The 20,688-nt window shown below is 42.6% G+C and overlaps 1 protein-coding gene across 2 annotated transcripts in view; it reads right to left on the reverse strand.

Annotated features, from left to right (window-relative positions):
* Positions 1-10,331, reverse strand: part of KCNIP4 (potassium voltage-gated channel interacting protein 4) — a 1,213,489-nt gene extending 1,203,158 nt beyond the window's left edge. Inside the window, exon 1 of one of the 2 annotated variants that reach the window (XM_051842102.2) lies at positions 10,055-10,331. In XM_051842102.2, coding sequence (XP_051698062.1) covers positions 10,055-10,115 — 61 coding nt within the window. In that variant the 5' untranslated portion in view covers positions 10,116-10,331. The remainder of the gene's footprint in view (positions 1-10,054) is intronic. The other variant, XM_051842088.2, reaches the window with a different exon arrangement.
* Between the last annotated feature and the right edge of the window lie 10,357 nt (positions 10,332-20,688).

Here is a 20,688-nt window from a genome sequence, read left to right on the forward strand (position 1 = left end):
TTGTACTTAGAACAATACTGATAGATATTCAGTATTTGATGGAAGAATCAGTTGCCTCACATTTGGGTACTCCCCCACTGATATGGAAGACTCATAACATTATTTAGGGGCAGGTTAATACTGTTTTTCTATGTGATACTTGTGCGACTCTGAAACCAAGATGACTTTATAACAAACCATGTAATTACAGGAGGTCTTCTCTGTGCTCCGTCAACTTAATACTTCACAATAAATCATGTCCTGCAACTACCACCACCCTTTATCAAGGTCATAAAACCTGGTGCTAAGAAGGTCCTGAACACATGCCTTTGAAGATGGTAAACTCTAATGTGCTACAAAATTAACACACAATCCATGAGAAGTATAATTCCGGGGTATACAAGGAAGCTAAGATTTTAGATCAGAACTCCCATATGCTAGACACCCAACATACCCTTTTATGTTCCAAAATATTACTAGTACGTTATATATAGCTGATTAGTAAATGCATTTTAAATGAATAATTTTTTGCCCAACATCTTCAAAAATGTTCCAGAAACTATCAAAACAAAAATTATCATAGGGTGAGATTCTCACTCTCATTTGAGATCTGAAATTCTATCCTAATCATATTCACAAAAAACAAACAATCTTATCCTCAGCTATCCAAGAGTAAATGGAACTGTTTTAAGTTGAGTGTTTCTATTCATTTATCTCTACAGTTCAACCTTCCAGTATGGCACTTTTGCATTTTCCATTAGTTTTTATGGATTTTCCATTGTCATAGTTTAAGAAGTGACCAACAATTCAAGTACTAACAGGTAACTTTCATTTGGAAGCTATATCCACAACTTTAACTAGGATGGGTTATAGGATTTAGAAGCAAATTCTGTACTTAAATTGCATCACAAGGGCTAGTATATATTACTGTCCATTTTAGTTTTTAAGAAGGCCACATATCTAAATTGCTATCTGACAACCTCTATACTATAACTGAGATTTAGTGGATAAGCCTATCATAGGAGAATTCCCTCACACTACATCCCAGTCTATTATTGTATTTTTTCAGTTTCACCTCCACACAACCTGCAGATGAATCCAAGGCACGTGATTGTCTGAATCCACACCAACCCTCTAAAAGATAACTTCACCAAGAAATTATGATGGACCCAGACCAGGAGAGCAAAGAAATAGGTAAAAAGAGTACAATAATACTATGCAACACAGTAGGAAGTAATGCAATCTCAAATTGAAGGCAGTCTCTGCAAAGATATGGAAATTGAGATTTAAAAACTATTGGCGGGTGTTTAAGACATCTGCATCCCACTTCAGTCCTCGGCTCTGACTCCTGAATCCAGCTTCCTCCTAATACAGTCGCAGTGAACTCAGCAGGTAATGTCTCAAATAACTGGGTTCCTGTCACCCATGTGAGAGACCTGAATGGAGTTATTGGCTCTCAGCATTGGCTGCAGTCCAGCGCCCATCATTGCAGGTATTTCGGTAGATTGGAGCTCTCTCCCCTCATCTTTGTGTGTGCTGGTCTCTCTGTCCCTTTGAATACTTAATTTTTTCCTGTTTGGAGGCAAAGAAATTCCTTTGAGTTTAATAGAAACTAATTTTCTCAAGTGTTTATGACATTAGGTCAGATGTAATAATATCCTTACAATAAATGTTTGATTCTGAAACATTAAATTAGAGTGATATTCCATTTAATTTAAAAATTCCTTTACTGATTTGAAATGTCCCTGTTATTACTGGAACATTATTTAAACTGGGAGTAAGAGAGCCGAATATTCAATTCCTTTATGGCAATCTTTAAACCAAAGTTACTACTCTTTGTACTCTCAAAGCATTCAAATCACGTTTATTTTATGAAAAAGTGCATTTCTTCATATCTCTAGCATGTAGAAAGTCTTAGAATCTTCTAAATGGGTAGTGTCATGACATCTTTCAGTGGTTGACCAAAAAAAAAAAAGTTGCAATTGGAAAAGATAGAAGGCAATAAAAAAATTATACAGTAGAGTAGATCTAGAATTTCAAGCCCAGTTCTTTAGTTAGCTTTATCCTTTAAGACTGTGAAAAGAAAAAGGTCAAGTTCAATGCCACTGTGCGCTTCCAGTTGGGAAAAAAAATGACACACCAACTGGAAGTAATCTTGATTTTAAATACCCATCTCATTCATGCTTAACTCTGTTACAGGAATGGATATTTTAAAATATCCATGTTTAGTATATGGAATAGGTGACAGCAGATTAAGCCACTGCTTGGGACATGTGTACCCGATATTGGAGGGCTGATCAGAGTTCCAGCTATTCTGCTCTGACCCAGCTCCCTGCTAATGCAGCTGGGAAGCAGCAGATAACAGCTCAAGGACTTGAGTTGCTACCACCCACATGCAAGACACAGATGGAGCTCCTGGCTCCCGATTTTGACCTGACCCAGCCTTGGCTGTGACAGACCCAACCTTGGCTGTGACAGACCAGCAAACTGAAGATTTTAATCTCTATGCATTGCCATGCCTTTTCAGTGGATGAAAATACACGTTAAAAATAGAAAAGGGACTAAACATGTATTCTTTATTAAATGAGTACTGAGCAAATACCTAATGAATTTCTTTAAAAAATAAAGATTTTGAAAGTTACAGAGAGAAAGGCAAAGACAGACCTTCCATCTGCTGGTTCACATCACAGATGGCCACAATGGCCAGCACTGGGCAAAGGCCCTACACCCAGGTCTTCTATGTGGGTGGGAGGCACCCAAACACTTGTGCCATCTTTCACTGCTGTCTCATGCTTATCTTGCTATACCAAGTTCATTAAGGCGAAATCCACTGAAGTACAAAAAATTACAATCCAACATAAAGCCCCTGGCAGAATATCCATTCTGACATGTGGGAAAGTTTGGTAGCTACATGTGCCATATTCACCCACTATCATTATGAAAATTCATAAAGCCATTTGGAAGTCATGTCATCTCAAAAAAAAAGAAATACAGAGAATCAGATTTGGGGATGTGCTTGCGGACAATATAGCACATGTAACACAACATGCAGAAGTAACACAAACAAGATATGAAATCAGTAGACTGCACTCGTTACTTTAACAGTTAAATTTGATTTTAAGTCTCATTTGGGCTACAACTATGTCATTTCTTCATAAAGTGTTTCACTCAAATGATCCTTCAAAATACTAAGTAGTGTTCACATCTGGACATGAAAATCTATTTTTACTCTAAAATCTTTTTAAAGAGAAGACCTATAAAAACTCCAGTTCTAATTCCCTAAAGACCTTTTATTCACTATGCATGAGCAGATGCTGCCTGACTACAAGAGGGGACATCTCCCTAAGCCAATTCAAATTGCAGGTAACCAAAAGTTCTAAATCATTGCTATGAAATGTTTCGACTATTTTTAACCTAAATAACTAATTGGAGTAGCATATGTAAGGGACAGAAATGTCTAAAAGGTCAGTTATATTCCCAAAAGATGCTTCAATGGACAACCTATTTCCAGTGAGACAGCCTTTCAACCACACTAGCTGTGTTCACTCCAGAAGAAAATCAGCCTTTAACATGGACATGAGGGCCAAGCACCTAATATGGAAAATTCTACATCTATATCCCTATTCGAATGGTTTCTTATATTGTCAGAACACGTGAAGAACATCTGTGTTTAAACATTGCATCTGGCTGCTCCACTTCTGATCCAGCTCCCTGCTGAAGGCCTGGGAAAACAGTGGAAGATGGCTCAAGCGCTTGGGCCCCTGCACCCACATAGTGAATCAGGGAAAAGTCCCTGGCTCGTGGCTTCAGATGGGCCCAGATCCAGGCATTGCAGCCATTTGGGGAATGAGCCAGCAGATGGAAGACCTCTCTCTGTATCTCTACCTCTCAAGTAAATAAATCTTTAAAAATATATATCAATGTTGCACCTCTCCTCATCCTGATTTTCTAATGCTATGTCCTTACATATGCACATACAGGAACCCACAGTGAGGAGTCTAGACAAGAAGGGATACAGCCACATGGTGAGAAGCTGAGAGCCACATCTCAGCCCTGCCACCATTTTCTTTTCCCACCTAACACAGCCTAATTCTCATTGTGCAGTCTTATTCAATTTAAGAAATGCATTGAAGACATGGATGTGCATACCCTGAATGATGTTCCAGCTTTTTTTTTTTTTTTTAAATTTTTCCCTTTCTCTGCCACAGCCACTGCCCTAGTGGATGGATTTGTCAACTGTCAACTGGTGGAAGGTTTACAATAATGACGGCAGGTGTGTTAGAACAGATAATTTAGGAAAATTCTGCAAAGGATCACTCTCAGTAACATGAACCTAAAGTAGTACAAGTAATCAATTACATTTTAGGGTGGATAATTGACTACTATTGCCACTGTTTTATTTGAGTATGGGCAGAAAACAGGAGACTTGATAATCACTTACCGGGGACCCTTTGAACTACAGTTCTTTGAAGTGATAGATCTGGAAAATTTTGCAAGTAAGGGGAGACACAAATGACAACACCTGTTGCTGTATATATTCAGTGGGCATCGTCACATACTAAGCTCTTCTTCAGAAGCAAGGTACACTCCCACAGTCACACATTATGGACACAAGAACGTGAATAGTTCAGAGAACATCACCTTGGTACCTCACTACTATAGACTTACCAGGGTACAGATAAGAGTAATTCATGGGTGATACTTGCCACTGAGGAGTTGCAACAGCTCCAGGTGAAACAAATATGCCTACTCGATTCCGCTTTGTTGTAGATACAATGTCAAAGTAGAAGGGGGAAAACTTTTGCCAATTTGGAGAATAATTCTTAGGGACAGAGGTAGAAGAAACCAGTAAGGGTTCAAGAGATGGAAACTGCATTTGAAATGGGTCTGAATGAATGCACAGAATTCTCAATACGATGTCAGGGAAGGAAGTTACTTCTAGGTAGTGTGTAAAACATGAGCTATGTTTTGGGACTAGGTATCAGCTCAGTGTATTTAGACCGAGGTGAAAACCACAGTCCATCCAGACCAAGGTGAAGATAATGTTGGGATGAAGCTGGTCAACAAAATGTGGCAGCCTTCAGTATCAACCTGAGCAAGTAGTATAACTCTTCATGTGTAACTAAAGGAAGACATTAGAAGACAGATTCTGTATAGGAGGCAAATACGACTCGAGTTTTCATAAATTTGATTGATTTTAAATGAGGATTGCAATTAGTACAAATAAGATGTAGCCATCATGGCCCAGAACTGATGCTAATAACAGAACACTGGGTGGCTACTGTGAGAATGGAAGAAGCAGACAGGCACAAAAGCCAGAAGAATATCAACAAGTCTTGGTGATGGATTGAATACAGCGGATGCGAAAACCATAGAGAGGAAGACATGTCTGCCGTTTTAAACTGTGTGGCCCTAAAATGATGTCACAATTTGAAAAATCTGGATAACATGGTTTCTACAAGACAGAACATGTCTTTTCTGACTGTTAACTTTAATGTTCTGATACAATTTGCTAATGGGTATAGCCAGCAGTACTGAAAAAACAAAGATTGGGCTAGATTGAAGACTAAAGGAATCCATTCATCAAGAGAAGAACCAAAACCACAGTATGATTAAGCAGAGACTACAGAGGAAAAGGATCATTCAAACAGAATCTTGTGGGGCCAGCGTGTGGCATAGCAGGTAAAGCCATCACCTGCAGTGCCAGCATCTCATATGGGTGCCAGTTGGTGTCCCGGCTGCTCCACTTCCAATCCTGCTCTCTGCTATTGCCTGGGAAAGCAATGGAAGATGGCCCAAGAGCTTGGGCCCCTGCACCCATGTGGGAGACCCAGAAGAAGCTCCTGGCTTTGGACTCGTGCAGCTCTGGCCATTGTGGCCATCTGGGGAGTGAACCAGCAGATGGAAGACCTCCCTCTCTCTCTCTCTCTCTCTCTCTCTCTGCCTCTAACTCTGCCTTTGAAATAAATAAGTAAAATCTTCAACGGAATCTTGTAAAGTTTTGCAAAATGGGCAAAAAAAAAGAAAGAGAAGAAGAGTCATCTGAGGGAAGTAAGAAAAATTAGAATTATTCTATGTCATAGAAAGCCAGGGAGAACCTTTCATTCAATGTTGATTGTTGGGCAAATACTACGTCACACATCAGAATTCACGCTATGTACCCCAGATAAAGCAGGGGCCAAGACACAGGTCTCTCAGAACTCTCTCAAGACCATTAGGACCCTTCACCAAATGGACAATTTTGGGGGATGTGAATGGGTAGTTCAACACCTAAGGGTACTTCGGTAACCTTACTTAGGTACCATTACTTAGAGTAATGGGTGCAATTGTATAATATCTAAAATGTTTAAGAAAGGTAGAACCCCCATAAATAAAACATTCATATTCTCTCTCTCTCTCTCTCTCACACACACACACACACACACAATCTATTTGTAATAGTCCCTAAAGAGGGAGGCTATTAAATAAACATTCTTCTATGCAATATTTTAAAGCAGTGCTACCTGACGTATTCTAGAATATTATAAGGAAAATTAAAGGGCAAGAATTACAAATTTTTTTAAAAAAATCCTTATTTGAGAGGTAAAGAGACATGAAAGAGCTGCTTTCTGCTGGTTTATTCCCCAAATGACTGGAATGGTTGGGACAGGGCAGAAGCCAACCCTCGAACTCTATGTAGGTCTCCCATATGGGCATCAGGGATGCAATTACTTGAGTCCTCACCCCTGGTTCCCAGAATCTGTGTTAGTAGGAAGCTGCAATGAGGCTGTAGAGCCAGGTGTACAACCTAAATACTCTGAAAAAGCCACAAGTCTCTTAGCCACTAATTTAAACACCCTTCCCAAATCAAGTATTTTAAACTTAAAAGAATCAACCACTATCTGGTCTACCATTCTCTGACAGTCTTGTATACATATTTTATATTGTATGACTCATAAATTTCAAAACCAATCCATAGTATTATTTCATAGGAACACAAGCACTGCTCTGAGGGAAAAAAAAAGTGCTATGTGGAAGAGAATGTAGGTAGGGGATTGCTAGATGTTAGCACTTTATCATATCATTCATTTAGTAACCACTTCTACTGGTCTGACAAAGAAAGGAACATTGCCTTCTGCAATGAAAAGACCGTTAGGTTCAGAATGGATTTTTCAGTATTTTCCTTGTAGAACTATTAATTTGATTGTCATGTCCTTAATAAATACGCAAGTTAAGCTGAAATCACAATACATCCATCAGATAAGTCAAAACTGAAGATATTTTTCAGTTTACTACTGAGATGTGCATTTTCTTCCTCACATTTAGTTGTAGATTACATCACACAACATCTGGCATCCCTAAGTCAGCACGAATTAAGGACATCAGTGACTTATTCTGTAGGTTTTTCTTTCCCTATTTCAGAAACTCCTTCAAATATACAGTTGATTTATCCTCTCTGTCTATCCTGACAGGAGGATTATGATGAGTTTTATAGAAAGGGAGGAAACCATGAGAATAAACAATGCAATGAAAACTAGGGGCAGCCTCCACGTTTAACACGGAAGCCAATGGAAGGCATGATTGGATAAAAAAGCCTCTCCTACTTAAGTATACTTGCTTACAATTCATGCATTTCTGTAATTTACAGCAGAGGTCAGCTTCCGTGAATGATGAATGGTGTTGATCATTTAGCCTATCAAATGCCTTTACTTACTGAAAAGATAGCAACAAATGAGCATTTGTGGCTGTATTACGAAGTTTTGTACCAGAGCTCAACACTGATGCTACTATTTCTAAGTTTCCCCCTCTACTTTGTTTCATGTAGTTCTGTCACTTTGCCTCTCACCATACAATTTTTACAATGCTCTTTCTCCAAGGCGATTCATAACACATACAAATTCCTGCATTCTCTCTCCATACAATTCTTTGTCATATCCTCCCATTCAACTGTTTAAATTCTGAAGATGACACCTCACAAGCCTCCGTTCCAGAGACATATATTCAAAGGAAAGCACACAGTTGCTCGGAAGTCATGCAAACATCTCACCCATCCAAAAGGGAACAATATGCCAAGGGCTTCCATTTTACAACAAGAAGTGAAAATAGAGCAGAATCCATTTGAAATGAAAATTGTTCTTTCTCTCCTAGGTTTAGTGAAGCCCATTCTATACCTGAGCACAAATAACCCAAGCACTAAAGGATACGTTTGAAAATAATGCAGACTATGTATTTGGAGAATCATTCTCTAACATTAACTTTGAAACAACCAGAAGATTAAAATAAGATGCTCTAAACTATGTTTTTTTCTTCTCATTATCCCATAATGAAATCTCACAACTTGTGACTACTATTAAAGAAACCAGTGTTAAATCAGTTCTTGACAGGAAACTCTTCTCTTCTGGCCTTATCCTGGCTGAGATATAAACATCAGTACCTTTCAATTCTCCTAACAAGGAACTCATGCAGATTCTGGAGGTGGCACTGAAAGCTTTCCATAATTAACATTAGATTTTGAATGTACTCTACCACTCATGATGTGTCTTCTTTCTCATTTACAGAGACCATGGCACTGTGAACACACTGGACATGCTGATTCCATCACTTTCTGGTTGACTGGAAACTCAGCCCAGTCAAGAAGCTGCTACCACTGAGTAGTTACACAGCGCAGGCCATGCAGCTCCAAAGACTATGTGCCTGCAGCCTGCCCTCGCTTTGAGGTTCTGCTGTCCTGTGCATGAGTGTGTCCCTCACAAGCCAGCTAGCTCTCCACGCAATCCTCCTTGTGAGGAACTGCAAAGACAGAGCTTTTGAACACAACTCATGATCCAGCAACCATCCAACCTTTCGTAATTACAATGTTATAAAAAGCCAAACTCTGAAAGATGCCGAATATTCCTCTTAAGATACATCCTAGAGTGAGAAGCTAGTGCCACGAGCCTAACCAGAGCTAAACATCCCCACAGGTCAGATTTGGGGCTTTGAAGCCGATGGCCATATTATTCCCAGCCTATAAAGGACCAGACTTTCCCCTTTAAAATTTCATATTCAAGTGAGACTGGTGTCCATTGGTGGGAAGAGGAGAAAGAGTGATGTCCGTTACTCGTGATCATAAATTCCAGTGAAAGGAACAGGTGTTGAGGCTGAATTCCTCAATACCCACAGAGACAACTTTCCTTGTGACTACACAGCCCTCAAGGCCAAGGTCTTCACCCTGTAAACCCCAGCTGAGCTGCCACGTGTGACACCCCTCCCTTATATAATCTGGGAACGTCCAGTTCTCTATCACTGTCCTGTTCCCGACAACCACCTTCGTCCTATTCAGGGCTCCTCTATGAAACTCCGTACACATCAAAGCCACCGCGCATCAAATCAAAGCAACCCAAGACGCTTCGCGGCAGGGCATCGTCACCCGTTTCGCTATGGGTCCCACTAAACTCAGGGAACATCTCCGTTCCGTGCTTTCTCGGAAAGCCCAGCTCCCTGCGCAGCGTCCAGTCCCCTTGCAAGGCTGTGCGCGTATAAATTATCTCCAAGTGCTGCCGGGGACTACTTCCTCTGAACACATTAAACTGATGCCAGCAATAAACCAAGACATAGGCTCCTGCGGAAGAACCTGTCGTAGGCAAGATCCCGCGCATATTATCCCGGGGATGAAAACAGTTTTAAGGCTTGAGGAAATGCATGGGAGTGTAAGGGGAAAGTGGAGGGAGAGGATCAATACTACTTCAGCTCATTTAGTCCCGGGTGTTCGGGGAAAGAAGCCTGTGGTCTGGAGTCATCTGGCAGGTGCATAAACAATCTTGGAAATTTTCAGAGAAGGCAAAAGTACGCACAGGTTCGCAGGGGACCGTGCCACCGGCGAGTTTCAAACACACTTCAAACAGCTTTGCGTCCCCGACCTGGACCTCGCATGCACCCCTTCTCTGTGGCACCTCATTCCCGCCGCTCCCGCCTCCCCTTCCCAGTCTCGCCTGAGTGACTGTCTCATGCAGCCAAGGCAACAAGCGTCCCCAGACAAGCGAGGGGCAGCCCCGTCTCAGCCTGTCAGGGAAGGGGGCGGAAGCGGGCGCCCACTCGCATGCTCACTGCATCCTACCGCCTGTGGAGCTCGCCTCCTCCAGCTGCGCCGAGATGCTTTCCACCCGCCTCACATTCATCTTGGAGGACGCAAAGGTGCGGCAGTCAACCGGCCCCGGGGCGTCTGTACTATGGGTCTGGCACCGGAGCGCACCGCCGCTCGGCCCGGGGGCGTCCGCGAAGCTGCCAGCGAGCGAGTCGGCGCTTGCCGGGGACAGGGCGCGCGGAACCGGCTGCAGCTGCGGGCGGAGGCCGGCGGGGGGCGCCGGGGGCGCTGTGCGGCGCTCGGCGTCGGGGGCGCGCGGGGTGGCGGGGGCGGGCGAGGCGAGGCGCGGACCGCGCGATGCCGGCGGCTGCGCTGCTCCGCGCGCCCGGGTGCCCGACGTCCGCGCCCTCCCCTTCCCTCGCCCACTCGGGCGCCGCCCCTGCCACCTGCTGCCGAGTCTTCGGGTCGGGGGAGCACAGGGGGCTGGTGCGGTGGCCCTGGCGTCAGAGATGAGCCCCACGGAGACTCGAGGGGGACGTCGGGCTGGACAGGGCACCTTCCCAGAGTTGTCAGGGATAAGAGCGGGAACCTCTGGGGCCCCTTGTTGGGGCGCTGGGGTGCCGCGCCTGACTCTGGGGAGGGGCTCAAGGGTCTTCAGAGAACGCGTGGCGAGGTCCGCCGGGATTCAGCCTCTGGCCACTCGCCTACATCAAGAGCCTTGCAAAGTTAAGCTGCGTTCGGAGGACATCAGAAGGGAAGCGCAAGGAGATGCCCTTCTCCAAAACCGGGCACGGCGCCAAGGACTCCTAGACAGGAAAGTTTCCCAACTGAAGCCAAAGCCAGTCATGAGACTGAGAAACGCTTCCAGACGCCAGGGTGAGCAGGACAGGCCCGCGGTGGACGCGGCCACCTTGGAGAGCGTGCCTGGCACCGAATGGGGGCAGGTCTGACAAGCAACTTCACCCCGACTTGTCCATCACTGGCTCCCTTTGGCCTCCTCACCTGGGGTCGCTGACCCTCTTAAGGAGAAACCCAGACCAGGAATGGTTGGGAGGGTAAAGACAACCCGAGGGCCACTTGGAGTCATGGTTGCTATTTGAAAACTCAAAATGGAGAAGCTTCTTTTAGGAACAAGGTGGAGTGGCCCGGTTCTTGGGGCAACATGAGTTCATATCCCTCTTCGCTGTGAACTGCATGGTCAGTTGGCCCAGGCTTAGGTGGAAGCCATTTCTAAGCGTTTGTGAAACCGGCTCTCTCCTTGTGGCTGTTAGGTTACACATGCCCCAAAGAGCTGAAATCTTGCCCCCTTCTGCGAGGAGGGGTCTCAGCTGATATCTTACCTACCTGTGTCCGATGGCAGCCACATGAGTGCCTGACTTTATGCCTTGAGCCCTTGAAGTATACATTTGTAGGTGTTTGTGACTCCTCTCCCTGCGATGTGAGACAGACGCCAACACCTCTGCCGCCTGCATTAAATGAGCTCCACTACTTATACATCATGTGACTTGGTGTAAATGATTTAAATCAGCTGTAACAAAGGCACCTACCAAAGTTTTTGGTGAGCATTTAATTAAATCAATGGATGTAACCTGCTTAGGGAAGGTCCTGGCACACAGCAATCTTGTTCTTGATGTTGACAATAATATTGTATTCTCAAAGTGGTTCAACAGAATTCCTCATAGTGGGCCAGTGTCTCCGCTCACTTGGCTAATCCTCTGCCAGTGGCACCGGTGCCAGATTCTGTCCAGGTTGATCCTCTTCCAGTCCAGCTCTCTGCTGTGGCTGAGGAAAGTAGTGGAGGATGGCCCAAGTGTTTGGACCCTGCACCCGCATGGGAGACCAGGAGGAAGCACCTGGCTCCTGGCTTCGGATCAGCGCAGCCATTTGGGGGGTGAACCAACGGAAAAAGGAAGACCTTTCTCTGTCTCTCTCACTAAGTCTGCCTGTCAAAAAAAAAAAAAAATTCCTCTTGGTGGTTGGTCTTCACTACTTTTATTATTATTATTCAACAAATATCTAGTTACTACTTACAAGGATCAGCTGTGGGCACTGGGATAGCATATTGGGACAAAATGAAGTCACCCAACCAGTGACTTACCTTATAGAAGGCAGGGAAGACTGGCCACAGATCAAAGAAGTAGGGGTGGACAGTCTCTTTTACACAGGAGTTTAAGAAGGGCTTACTAAAGAGGCCATGTTTGCACAGGATCCTTATGAATGTGAAGGAACTGTGGGCTTGGGTGTGGGGGCTTGTGATGGAGTAGAATTTAGAGGCACCACAGGCAAAAGCCCTGGAGGTGAGGCAGGTGTGGCTGGAGTAGGAGCAGAGGGAGAGTAACTGGAGAAAGGGTCACAAAGGATTGGATCCCCCACAGTTTACACATTGAACTGAGTCTTTACACTCTTACAACCACTGTCTCCTCCACAGGTGCACGCTTCCTCTTAACAACTCTCCTCTTCTAACATTTAGTTCATGTGCCACCTCCCCCCTCTCCTGCATGGTGCCAGTAGCAAGCTTCCGTCTTACTGACCATCTTTCTCTGATTCTATAGTGAGTCCCTCCAGACACCAGCCACAAATCTTTCACTCTGAAGATGATCACTAGCACTGGCAACATCTAAATTACACCATTTCCTACCTGACTTCTAAAGCTACTTTAGTTTGTCTATTTGGGTCCAGAAGTCTGAGTTGGAATCCCAGTTCCAACTGTCAACTAGCTGTGTATCCAAAGGTGAATAACTTAACCACTTTTTTTTTCCAAAATGTATAAAACAGTAGTTCACTTTAAGAATACCTTTGTGAAAGATTGAATGAAGCAGCGTATGTGAAGGGTTTAGAAGGGTTCTTGGCACACACTTAGCTATCACCATTATAATCACCATCATATTTTGTCACGATGAGCTTAAAGAAAAAAGTTATCACTGTGTTGAAAGACAGGTCTACCCTTCTTCATAGGATGAGAAGTAATATACAACTTCTGTACTTGCAAAATGGGCGGAATATGTTGCTACACCAACTCATCTCAAATCGCATCCGATGAATATTTGTCTATTTCCATCCTACTAAGTGTTCATCCCTGGACTAGTTGTAAAGAAAGCAACAGAATTATGTAAAGTGGACACTTTACTGGAGAAGTTTATAATATATTAAATTTCCAATGTTTGTTGGACCTTGGCTATGAAATTCATGATCTCTTTATGTGGATCCTTAGTCATTGCCAAATATCACAGGGAAAAAAATCCTCATTTTGCTGCCACTCTGAACTGCCCTGCTTGTGCGGTCTCCTTATTGGCTCTTCAGAAGTCCCAGTTACAAAGAAGAGACTCACAGTCCACCACAGGCTTTGCCACCCCGTGTTCCTCCTCCAAAGCAAGCCCTCAAAGGCAGACACACACAAAGATATGCATCTTTTATGACTAACCCTAGACTGCTGTTCATGCAGCATGGATGGATACTGTTCTCCCAAAGAACCATATGAAAAAATTGGGTGCAGAAATAATAAATTCGATGTGCCAGTCATTAATCTCAGATTTTTATGATTATTCCAATTAATCTTTACAAAACACAATGAGGTAAGCACTGTTATTATCCCTATTTAATTAGAGAAGAAATTAAAGCTCAGAGCTGAACTGGTTTGCCAACTTTACCCCAGCACTCATCAGTATCCCTGGGACTTGAACCCAACATTCTGACTCAAGAGCCCTAATTACTACACTGCACCCTTGCCCTGCACTAGGATTTAGATGCTCTGCACTCTGACATTTCACAGCTTCATGTGCTCCAGAAAGTCACTGATCATTTCTGAGCTTTGGTTCCTCGCCTAATAAAAGGGGAATTTCTGCTTCACAAGGTTGTTATCAGGACCAAATGAGGAAAAGGAAGTGAAAGCTATATAAGAACCTCAGAATGTTGTCAAAGCACCCAGGATTATTTTTACTATTGTTCTAAGATTTTATCTTCTATTACCTTTACTGCCTGGTCTTTCCCATAAAGTCTCTTACATTTCAGCACAAGTCTTTGTTTCTTACCAGGACTTACACACTAGTAGTAAAGCTTCTAGTATTTAATATGTACTCAGGGCTTATTAGGCACCATGCACTGTGTTGGTAAACTCTACATCATTAAATCACTTTATATTAAGAAGAATCACTTTCTAAAAAGAGTGAACTTTACTCTGATTTTCAAATGAGGTTGATACCCAGAGAGGTTAAACAACTTGGGGGCAGCCAGGTGCGAAGAGTTGCTGCTCAGATGTGAATCTACATCCACCTGCTTACAAAACTGGCTTTTTGAATTGTATCAGGATGGTTCTCAAATTTTGGCATGCATGAGAGTCACCTGACTGGTTGGCTTAAAAAAACTGTGTTCCAGCCTCTACAGAGGGATCCACTGACTGTAGAGGAGAAATCTTAGAATCAAGTTTTAATCAATAGACTATTTTTAAAGCAGTTTTACAGTTTCAAAAATATTGAGAAGAAGCAACACAGAGTCCTCGCATACCCTCACTTCAGCACCCCTTCCCCTATGCCTAGTTTTCCCTATTATGAGCCTTTTGCTTTCATGTGCTACATTTGTGCTTAGGGCAGTGCCTGTCACACAGCTATCTTGTTCTTGATGTTGACAATAATATTGTACTGACAAAGTAGTTCAACAAAATTCCTCTTAACAACTCTCCTTTTTTAACATTGAGTTCGTTATTTTTAACTAAAGTCCCCAGCTTACATGGGACTGGTGATGGTAGGAGAAGAGGAATATGGAGAGATTGCTCAGAGGAAAGGGCATGTGAGGACAAAGCTTCCATCTGTCTGCAAGCCAAGAAGGTCATTCTGCCCAGAAAGAGAACTCGACTGACACCTTGATCTTGGGCTTCTAGCCTCCAGAACCATGAGAAACTCAAGTTCTGTTATTGAAGCCACACATGCTGTGATATTCTGTATGGAAGCCCAGGCAGAATAATACATGCTCTGACCCATACTTTTAGCAATCATTTCTCTACACCAGAGCTAAGATAGTGTGGTCTAGGATCCAAAGCACCTGCATCACCTGAGCGCTTCTCCAGAACTTTGAACCTGATGCCCCATCTCAGGCCTCCTGAATCAGCCTCTTCATTTTAAAACATCCTCAGGTGGTACCTGGAAGGCAGATGTAATTGGGAGAAACATTCATCAGCTGGGCACTCTGTTATGTTTGCTTGGGGCTCCCTTGGAGCCTTGCGGAGCTCACTGGGCACCAGAGGAGGCTGGTATTATAATTGCAATCAATTCTTTGCAATTTACCCCAGTGAGGCGAACCTGACTTGCTTCTGGGTCAAACCTTACTAAAATGCCTTGTTAGTTATCAAGGGGCTAATGTCCACCATGTTGGTCATCTGACTACGTCTGCAGAGGTCTTTGTGATTCCTAACCTGTCTGTATTTTACTAATCAAACAATGTTGTCTACTTTGAAATCCTCACATTAAACCCAATAAAGTGTCCCATGATGAGCCAGTAATGAGTAAACATTTTTGGGACAGCAAGGTTAAGTCTAATTTTGCTATAAGATTCTTATATTTAATCTCTTTTTTGATCTTTACAACTCCAAAAGGTCAGTCAGGTCAGATTTTATTATCCCCATTCTGCAGATGAAGAAGCTGAAGCCCTTGGAGATTAAATGACTTACTCAGATTCTCACAAAGCACACAGGACACAACCAGGTCACAAACGTTCATCATCTGACATCTCTCAGCACTTGTTTCTATTGCCCTGCCAAGTGTATATGAGTTGGAGTACTGCCAAATGAACTGTAATTCTGCTAGCACTAAAATGCAGATTTTAGTGCTTTGCAACTTCGTTTTGCAGGGTAAGTCCATATTATAAATGTAAAGTTATCTTACTTAGCTGAATTCTCCCTCATTGTGGACTTCAGGAAATCCACTGACTACATTCTCTGTGACAGGAGAGCTGATTAGGGGATTTGCTTCAGGATGGAGATTTAGTTAAACTAACCCAAGAACTCTGCCACCACTTAAAGTTGATATCATTAATGAAGCAAATGTGGAAAAAAGCTTTACCTACGTTCTATATCTCTAGATTCTATATTTGAACCACATGCTCTAATTGGTAGAAAAGTTCATTAATTTCTGAATCATTTTATAACTTCCATCCTTGTATTTTCTTTAATTCCTCTCTATACTGCATGAAGATTAAAAATAGGTCCTTGGAAAGAAGCCACTAGCTTATCCATGAACACTTAGAATGAACCTATCTAAAAAAATGACTTCGCTATAACTAAATGAATCTGCTTCTAGTGTTATTTTTAGCTAAAAGTTGGACATGGCTGAAAACAGGTCTAAATAATTTGTCTTCAAATATGTGATTCAAAGACATCAGATTCTTAAAAACAAAAAATATTTCTTATGCATGTATAGTCCAAAATACTATGTCATATTGCAATAGAGAAGTTACTTATATTTAAATTTGTCCATTATATTTGTACATTGGGGCAAATATGGTCAAATTATTTTAAATGTAATAATAAAACTAAAGTTCTTTACACAAATTAGAAATGTTACAGGGACACTAACAAACTACTTCTTCAGATTTAGGTTAAAAAATAATACTGTCATATTCTGAGCCTGGATAATCCAACTAGATTTGACAATCTGTCTGAATTGAATAGTCAAACTGCCATGCATACACTTGTCAAAACAGATAAAGAACTTCATGCTCAAGTTCAGGTGTTTGTTAACAACCTGTCAACAACTGAACAAAAGAGAGGAAAATGAAGACTGAGATCATCAAAATTCCAATGCCACTAGGTTTTCAAAAAGTCTGGAATTAGATTAATGGATGGTGTCAAACACAAAACCCTGTTGTGCTCGGAAGTGCTCAGAGAACAAGCATTTTTGGGCTTGGGAGAGTTTGGGTAAGTGCAGTAAAGAGGACATTCCTAATCGTTGGAGCAGATTGAGGTGTCAATCAGTATTCAGGAATAGTGGTTGTGGAGAGCACATTGTGAGCAGCTTACTGGGTAACAAACTTTTAAAAAAAATTCGTGTTTTTATTTTATTTATTTTAGAGACAGAGAGCTCCATTCACTAGTTTATTCTCCAAATTCGCTCAAGAGCCCAGCTAGGCCCAACCTAACTCAAGCCAGGAGCCAGGAACTCAGTATGAGATTTCCCGCATGGGTGGCAGTGTCCTAACTACCCGAGCCATGGTGTGCTGCCTCCTAAGGTGTGCATTAGCAGGAAGTTGGAATCAGGAACAGAGCTGAAACTCAAACACAGGCAGGCCACTTTGGCAAGTGGGCATCTCACACAGAGTCTTGACTAATAAGGCAAATGCCCACCCCCATAACTAGGTCTTCTGACAGGACAAGTCGTTTATATTTTATTTCCTTTATTGGATTTTGGTAAGTACTTAAGTTCATTCCACAGTAATTATAACAACTGTCAAAATCTTTTCTATTCATTCATATATAAGAGAAGTTTAGTAAAAAAAAATTTGTAAATTATTTGAAAGTTCATTTTGTTTGCCTTTAGGAACAGAATACCTAGATGAGAAAAACAGCATGACTACAAAAGTAGCAATAAGATTATACTGGGAAAATGTTGGTAGTAGACTAACTTCTATATTGTCAACTCAACTATTCTCAGTAGACAAAGACACTTCTCACAGGCAAGGAACTAGTATCAGGACCCTGCTTTACTGCAAGATACCACAGAAGCATGGTTTCCCACATGTGCAGACAGAGAAGAGTGCAAGATATTGGTGAGCAATACTACAGCCTTGTGAATTCCAATGTCTTCATATACATGTGGAAGCTATACTTATCAATGACATCTCAATCTTTAATCAGTCATTGCATGTGTCTCAAGCCAGACCCTGCATATGAAGGATTGCATAGATGAAAAGAATGAGTTCTTGCCTTAAGGAGCCAGCAGTCTAGTGCTGGATCCATGAAAGGAGGAAACCATCTGCAATCAGAAGAGTGAATGCATGCACAGCACTCACTGTGCAATTTGAATGTGTTAACCTTATCTAACATTCAGAGACCCATAAAGGTGTATATCAGTTGGTTTTGCCATACAAGGAACCTGAACCCAACTCAGTGATGTTGCATAACATTTATTCAGCTTCCAGTTCTATAGTCTGCCAATTTAAGCTTCACTCAGCTGGGCTCAATCATGCATCTGTGGTCAGTTGGCTGTGATAAAACCACCTCATATGTTCGGCAGGTGGTTGGGGTAATGGGGACAACCAGCCCTCATCTCCCTCATCAGCTGGCAGACTCTCCTATATTTCTTCATTTGATGTTGACTACTGAGTTCTTCAGAGCAGCAACAGACAGTTACCAACCCCAGACTTTTTGGTTTACTTGCAAATATAAATTACCAAGAGGCCAATGTACAACCAAGACAAAGTTTACTGGAGGCTTATGCTGTAAAACAAGGGAGGTAGCACATTGATAAGAGGCTCAGCTAATTGGTTCTCGAATGCTAGCTGATCTTTTATGGGGTTGGAGAAATGTGGTTTGATACAAATTACTTCAGCCTGCAACCAGCCCAGAGTTCTGACTCATATTCCTACTATGCAGCCCTTGGGTTTTCACCCAGCTCAGTGTTCTGCACAGGTGCTGTTAGGTATTTTGGCTTGAAAACTTTCAAAATGATTGTGTTAGGTGCTATTACCAACCCAGGAAGGTCACATATGAGCTACAATGGGTTATTCTTGGCATGCATGAAAGTTGGAGAAGTTTCTACCAGAGAATAGGGAGTCATTTGGGTGCTTCTTAGAAGAAGCATTTGGATGCTTCTTGCTAGAGGTTGGTTTGGAGCTAGAAATGGATACATAGTTAGGTTGGGAGGTGGCTATGTGTCAGGTCAGGAGGGACTTGATTTAGTGACTCTTGTCTCTATCCTATCTCATTCCTCCCTGATATTTCATCCTCCATATTCTTAAGCAGACTGGCCCAACGATCTCATCTTCCAAAGCTTCCTGTGAGGATGGACATTTGAACCATAAATCCTAAAGGCATAAAAGTCCTTGCTGTGTGTTCTAACGACCTATAGGAGCTTGACTCTTCTGAAGGAAGGATGAGTTAGAAGCATGGAGCCAAGGTCAATTTCACATGCAAACATTGAAACCTAGAAGATACAAATTTTACCAACAAGTAAAAGACAGGGACCAGAGATGTGTAATAATAGGATGTCAATCAGGAGTCCCATGGGAGGCTAAAAATCAAGGAAAACAGGGATGGCCTCTTTATTGGTTTTCCTAGTTATGGAGGATATACCTTTTATGTTGTCCAAATCTGTGAAGCCAACGAGTTGTTCACTGATTTAATATTCAACTTCCCACATGGTATCTTTCCATATCCAACAAGAAGAGTTAAACTGCGCAAAATCCAACTTGTTCATCAAGCACATAGTCCGGAGCTATGCAATTTTCTGAAACTGTGTTGGTCGTGGAATCCAGCAATGCTTCTGAGATTTTGAGAACTTGACTAGTATTGCACGGTACAATATCCAAAAATGTAAGTTTTCAACGTTCACTTTCAGCTGAACTCCACCTCACCAAGGGGTTGCTAACCCCCTTGCCAGCCCAATTCCAGCCAGAATTAGGTCAACAGCCTTCTTAGTCCTTCCCCTTTGAAGATAAGGGTGTTAGAGTAGGTGGCTTATGAATAGAAGTTTCCCAAGACTCCATCAACCCGACAGTACATCCTCCTGTATATTGAGAATGATGAAGGTACAGAAGGGCATTTGCTGAGCATGGGAAGTGTATGAGGCCTGCAATTTTGTATTTTGGGAACCTGTCACAAGGGAACCCACAAACAAACCATATTCCAGGCAGTGTGTACACTCCTGTAGAAGAGTTTAGGGCCTGTTTTAATTGTGAGTTGCCCTCCTGGGTGAGATTATAGGAGGGTGGTAACAGACTATCGTTATAACTAGGTCTCTTCCCAACAGGTACATTCTCAGCAAATTCAGGTGTACTGCAAAGTATTTCCCATAATTCCTCTGTCTTGTTTATTCATGATCATATCTTGCAGTCAGCAATCCAACACTTTCTCCATATGTTTCCTTAAATCACCTCTCAGTTTGGTTGGAGGAACATTGGGCTGGGCAAGCAGCTAGAGAAAAATATGTCATTTCATTTGTATCTGCTCACTGCCATGTGAAACAAGGGGTGAACAGAGACGTGCACCTTAGTTCCATCACCCCTAGGAGAAAGGTCTCATTGAAACAGATAATCAGTTCTAAGCACAAAAGCAAAATATTATGGACACTAAATTCAAAAGCATTGGAAATATCAAGAACAATGGCCACTAGTGTCTCTCTATAACTGAGGCTGCAGGAACAGGGTGTGGGGAGCAACTCAGACTAGACTAAGTTACTGGAATTAAGACTTATTCTATGCATCTGCTCTCCCACAATATGGCGCTGAGAAGGGAAACAGCTTCTACACAGCTGCCTCCAGTTCAACCAATAAACTGTAGGACCTGCTCCTGATTGGAGGAGAGCAGCGTACTCGGCGTGTGGGTAGCAGAGTTGGGATTGGTGGAAGAGGACTATAAAGGAGGAGAGAGGGAACATCTAAGAGGAACATCTATCTGAAGGAACACCTGTGCAGCCCCCGAGAGAGCCGGCCGGCGGTGTGCCGCTCCCCTGCGGAAGTGGGGA

Source organism: Oryctolagus cuniculus, chromosome 2 (assembly GCF_964237555.1).
Source record: "Oryctolagus cuniculus chromosome 2, mOryCun1.1, whole genome shotgun sequence".
Classification (NCBI taxonomy): domain Eukaryota; kingdom Metazoa; phylum Chordata; class Mammalia; order Lagomorpha; family Leporidae; genus Oryctolagus; species Oryctolagus cuniculus.